General features: G+C 46.3%; 1 protein-coding gene across 3 annotated transcripts in view; it reads right to left on the bottom strand.

The window, feature by feature from the left end:
- Positions 1-210: 210 nt before the first annotated feature.
- AK2 (adenylate kinase 2) overlaps positions 211-6,000 on the bottom strand; it is a 29,066-nt gene continuing 23,276 nt past the window's right edge. For 2 of the 3 annotated variants that reach the window (XM_072827189.1, XM_072827187.1), the window contains exons 5-6: positions 4,726-4,798; positions 2,950-3,319 (exon numbers count right to left, since the gene is read on the bottom strand). In XM_072827189.1, coding sequence (XP_072683290.1) covers positions 3,098-3,319; positions 4,726-4,798 — 295 coding nt within the window. In that variant the 3' untranslated portion in view covers positions 2,950-3,097. Of the gene's footprint in view, positions 1,111-2,949; positions 3,320-4,725; positions 4,799-6,000 lie in introns of those variants that run through there. The other variant, XM_072827188.1, reaches the window with a different exon arrangement.

Raw genomic sequence — 6,000 nt, 5'->3', positions numbered from 1 at the left:
CTAAGCGGAGCTGCCTTGTCCTCGGGTGCAAGAAAAGCCTGCCTGCATCTGAGCTGGGGCTCAAGAGGGTGCGGCTCATCTTATGAGCACACATGGGACCACCCTGTTCTGTAACTTCTAGTGACAAGAGGGGCTTCCAAGCCAGATTAATTCAATGCCATTTTTTTTTTCTAGCCCAGATCCCCTAAAAAAAAATGCCACAACAGGGGATACAAATTTTTAACATACTTTATTGATTTAGGGGCCAAACAAGGCAGCATTTGGTCGGTTAAGAAAGGCACCTCATTGAAAATAATACATCACAGTGCTGACGAGTGATCCCACTCACAGGATTTGAGGATGGAAAGGACAATCTTTGGATGATGTTGCTTAGGACACTTGCTCTTATTAACAAGGGTCCCTTCCCACATCGTGGATGGAAGATGGCAAGAGCGCAGGGATGCTGAGTGGCTGCTGAGAACTGACCCATGAGAACAGGTGGACCAGTACATAATGGTGCATCATTAAGGAGGGAAACCAGCCCCACTTTCCCCACAACTCGAGGAAACTCGATTAGCTGAGCCACTGCCTCCATGAATACGCCCCTCCCCCTCCAATTTCTTTCCAATGTGGAGACAATCTTTTGATCTCATGGTGCAGGGAACTAGGGCCAGGAGTTGAACTCTCCCTGTTCCAAGCTTTAAGAAGGTCAGGACAACAGTTTGATTTCCTGCATTTTTAGGCTGGCAATCCATGAGGCTCTGAGATAAAAACTGAGGTCTTAGGGCATTTGGCTTTAAAAAATATTGTCACCAATCCACAGTAAATGAAACTTGGATCCTTTAGAAACAATACTACACCTCCTTATTTCTATTTACAGCCTCTAATCAGTTTTTTTTTTTAATTAATTTCCCCCTTCCTCTGTACTTTTTCAGACTCCTCTATTATGTATAAAAGAGATGGCCTCACTACCACATTGCTGTTCTTTGTTACTCCTTTTGGATCCTCACCACTCCTCCCTCTCCATCCTCACCGTGACCACCCCTCCTCTCTGCCCAGCACCTAAGAGCAGGGATCACGCCGCGGGGTGATGAGCAGTGGTGCGGTCTCGCCTGGCCTTCTGTTACTAGGCTGAAATAGAGAGGAAACAAGAGAGAACAAAACGGGTTTTTTAAAAACCAAGTAAATATCAGGGAAGGCTGGCATGCACGCCCCAGCAACCAAATGCATCAGACACTGGACATTGCTCCGTCAGGACAAAGAGCTCTCATGCCTGCCTGAGGTTAAGGCTCTGTAATCAAACGAAGCAAAAATCTAAATCCTAACCACTCCCCAGAGGGCATATGCATCCCACATGATCTAGTTTTACCAGCAGCCTGAATAGGCACATGTGAATGTATATGGATGGGTGACAAATATTTGAGCAAGGATCATGCACATACAAGTAGCAAACATTCAAGGACTGCAACTTTGAGGCTGAATGCCTCCAACTGTCCCTAGTGAAAGGGGAGGTGACTCTAGGATCTGTGAAGCCACCTTCACCCAGAGAAGGGTTCCAGACCTCTGCAGACACAGCTCATAGTTTTGGTTTCGCTCCTCTTCCTTGAAGTCATGTGCTTCCCAGAAATGCCCCACACCAGACTGGGTTTCCGTTCAGAATGGGTGGAGTTAGTTTACAGGCAGGGAAACAAGGCAGAGCAGAGCTAGCAGACACTCACATGAACCAGGCCAAAAGGAAGAAAAATGGCCACATACCCATGCCTAGCTTCCAGGTAGACAGGGGACAAACCCTCTGATAGTTCCACAGATAGCAGGAGACTCAGGTCAGACGGGGACTGGGACTTTAGAGTCCATTGCAGCAAGTCAGCAGATTATGCTGGGGCAGGCAGTATTATTTACTGGGCCTGCCACTGTTTTTTCCAGAGGCCACCGTTTTGCGGCCTCTCCCAACAGTCTTATTAATTCATCTGTTTGCCACAAATCAAACAGCACAGCATGGACCTCAGGAAATGCTTAATAGCTGGGAAGCTGAAGTTAGGAATAAAAGTTGGTTACTGTCATAGGTGATCTTATTTTTGGGTCATCTTTTCTTGGGAAGTCTGTGGCTACCACCATAAGTAAGGGGTAAAGGACTGGATCTGGAGGGGAGAGAGTCTAGTTTAAAAGAGACACATCCGATTGGGGTTTCATATCCCAGAGAAACTGGGTTTGAGTAAACTCTAATGAAAATGAGGCTAAAAACAGATCACCTCCAAATCACTGTTTTGTTCATACTTGGAAACTGAGGCAAACATTAAAAATGAAAACAAACAAACCTACCCTGGTCTCTTTGGGAAGTGGACTGGCTGCTCTCAGATGACCAGCCTGGATGTTCAGAAGACAGTCTGAATTCAAAAGGACCGTCTACTTGGGTTTAATTCTTTGGTAACAATTTAGTTTTTAAACACAGGTCCCAAAAGATCCCTACTTTACAGCACTGTGATGCAGATCACAAAAAATACTACAACTAGCCTGGATCTTTCTATGGTGATACCCACTCCCAGTCATTTCTGAAATTTGTAACATAAACGCCTTTTTCTTTCCACTTAGGGAAAAGATTAATGATTCCCATCCACACACTGACTCATGTGGCTTTTCACTGTGGGGTAGAAAACAAGTGGAATTCCCTACCACAGCCTGCTGTCAGGAACTTTGGCCCTGCTTGACTTTATATGATCCTGGACTTCTACTCAGCTGCTGGTGTTGGAATAAATACCATGAGGTTTTAGAACTGCAGTACCCAGCAGATACCTGAATTAGGTTATCTTGGCAAAAATAAATAAATAAAATTAAAGAATACGGCTAAAGAAGTATAGCAGTATAGCTGGTATAGCAACCTTGCTTGTACCTTAGAAAGAAGGAAGACCATACATGTACTTAAATCAACACACACACATACACACAGAGATGAGATGAGAGTTGCACACACACTGAAGATACATCAAGCAAGTGCTTTTTTAATTGGTACATCAGATGATATTCTTGCTGGCCTGAGGAAGCTTCCCTCCCCCCGCTCTGCAAATCCCACCCACTCCCTCAACAGGCACAGGAAGAAAGAAATTCCTTTTTGGACCCAACATTAGATAAACATAACCAAGTCTTTACATGTGGCTTTGGAGAAGGCTGCTAGGATGCTGGCAAACACGACGTCGGGGGTCTGGGTGGCGTCAATGACAGAGTGGATCCCTCGTTTCCTGTAGTAGTCCACCAGTGGGGTGGTCTGAGTGTGGTAGGCCTCCAGGCGGATTTTTAAGGCCTTCTCATTATCATCTGACCGTCGGACCAAGGGCTCCCCAGTGATCTGAGAACAGGAAGAGGGCAGTTAAAGCCTGGGACTGTTAGCAAGGTTTCCTTATCTGATGCCAGATGCAGATTTGCAATGCTGTCTGCTCCCAAAGTCCATGAGAAGGAAAGACAGACTATCTGGATCCCTTCCACTAAAGAACTATAAAGAACTTTGCTACTCCTGTGAAGCTGGTCCCAAGAACAGACCAACCAGTCCAGGGAAGCCGGGGAGCCTGAGGGAGCAAGCGTGAGGAAGGGGGTCTGTGGGAGGAAGATGGGCAAAGCTCTTCTCTCACAGCTTCTGCTCAGGCTGTTCGGTTTCCAAGATGAACACTTCTAGCATCAGAAGCAAGAAAGACAGAGGCCCAGGAGATCAGGAGAATACATCAAAATCAGAGATGGATTTGCCATTGTAACCTTAGTCACCAAAGTATTTGGTGTTTTCACTAGGGTGTTGGCCATCAGCGTTCTGAAAGTGGCAAGTAAAGTGAGAAAGAAGTCTGAATGGCAGCATTCCCAAACGTGGGAAATGTGACTAAGCCAACGCGAGGACTTTGAAACCTGTATGACTTGACAAGCTTGTCTTAAGTGACACAGGCAAACCCGGGAAATTCCTACTATTGCCTGCATGTTCTAAAACAGATGAACTAGGGCAGCCCAGGTGGCTCAGCGGTTTAGCGCCACCTTCAGCACCTTCAGCCCAGGGCATGATTCTGGAGACCTGGGATTGAGTCCCACGTCAGGCTCCCTGCATGGAGCCTGCTTCTCCCTCTGCCTGTGTCTGCCTCTCTTTCTCTTTCTCTCTCTCTCTCTCTCGTGAATAAATAAAAATCTTAAAAAAATAAATAAATAAAAGACGAAATAGACTAGTTATGGCAAATGTTACAGTGAACATGTCCAAGACCCTCCCTTATACATCTGCACGCAATTGAAGACTGTCCTAAGAACTTGGCAACATTAATCTAGCCCAAGGAGTCTGAATCTGTGGGACATGGCAGAGTCACTAGAGAGGGGACATTCTTCTGAAGCAGGACCAGTCAACACAGTTCTCTTCATCCCTGTCCTCTCAGCTTGGCTCTGCTTCTGGGCTTCCAAGCAGCCTTCTCCTGAGATTAGTCAACCATTTAAGTCACCATGATGCCACAGAGGGGCTGCTCTGGATGAAAGACAGGTACAAACTGGGCACTGTGAAGTAGCTGGTGCCGGTGCCTACCTCAAAGAAAAACAAGAAACCACCTAGAGAGGCGCTTTCTAGACAGCTGAGCCACAGCCCAGGTGATTAACTAGGACGTGATATTTCTCATGATTAAGTTAATTATGGTGGCAGGAATAAAGGGAAGATGGAAAGAACAAAGAACAAAAGGGAAGAAAGGAAAAAGGGGAAGGAAAGAAAAGGAAACCTCAAGTCCTGGGTTTACATACATCATCTTTCATGGGTTCCTTTGGAGGGTTGAACTCCTCATGGTAGGAACGGCCACTCAGAGGGTGAATCAGCCTGAAAGACAGCAAATAAACAAGAGTCAGGTTGCCTGAAAGTATCCCTGCACCTCAGAGGTCTCCAAGTTGACAAGCAGTGACAGGGGAGCTGGACGTGAGGACTTCCACCCAGCACAGAACCCAACTATAGGTGTCTTTTGCTTGAGAAAATAACTGGGCTTCCAAAAGGGCTTATACCAGAGGGAGTACGTTTTCTATTTTGACCCAATGTGATAATGAGTGTCTGGCTGCCGAAGCTCGCATAAGTACCTAATTCAAGAACTCAGTGCTGGCCTCACACAGCCATTCATTCTATTCACCCACTCACTCAACAAACGTTTACTAAGTGCTTAGTCTGATTCAGGCCTTGTGCTGGATCCGGGGGCTACACAGCAATAAGTCAAGATCCCTGATCACAAGCAGTGCTTACTCTAGTGGGAGAGACAAACGTGGAAAACTAAAACAAATGTGATCATCCTTTAATAGAGATTTGTGCAACATGTTATGGGGGACAGAGGGCAGAGAAACTAACCCTATTTTCTATCCTAGATTGGTTACAAAACCCAGAGAGGTGCAACAGAAAAATATGTCCTGCAGATGCAAATGCTACCAGACAGGGCAGCACTTCTCTGCAATCACACAGATAAAAGGCCACCCAAGCATCGGAGAGCAAAGCAATATGAACACTGGCACCAGGAGAAATGACTTACTCAACAAGTCATGAAGTGCCCAAGAATTAAGCATTTAGCTGGTGCTGAAAATGTAGCTAGGTACCACGTAGTGCTATACCCCCTTGGGCTGCAAACCTGAGTTCCTGACCAGGAGTGGCTATACCATGGAAGCCCAGAAACCTAAGAAGGGAAGACAGCAGGCCAAATACTGCTCAGCAGCCAGAGTCTGTCTGGTTTCCAAATCTGTGCCAACCCAGGCTTTTTTATTTAACTAATGTCTGCTTTCCTCGTGAAGGTCTGTTAAACTGGGGCTTCCCAACATTTTTCACCTCTTGGTATGTGTGGAAATATTTATGCAGTACTTGTGCACTTGCCCTGCTGGAATAACCCAGGCTTACCCAGCTGCTCTGGTGGCTCAGGGGATCAGTATCTCAGCACATCAGTTGGGAAAGTCCAGGTCAGACTACCAAAGCCTGGGCAGGGGTGCCTGGGTCGCTCAGTCAGTTGAGCATCTGGCTCTTGGTTTCAGCTCAGGTCATGATCTCATGAT

This window comes from Canis lupus, chromosome 5, assembly GCF_048164855.1.
Source record: "Canis lupus baileyi chromosome 5, mCanLup2.hap1, whole genome shotgun sequence".
Lineage (NCBI taxonomy): Eukaryota > Metazoa > Chordata > Mammalia > Carnivora > Canidae > Canis > Canis lupus.
The sequence above is the reverse complement of the archived record's forward strand: the minus strand, read 5'-3'. Positions and strand labels throughout refer to the sequence as shown.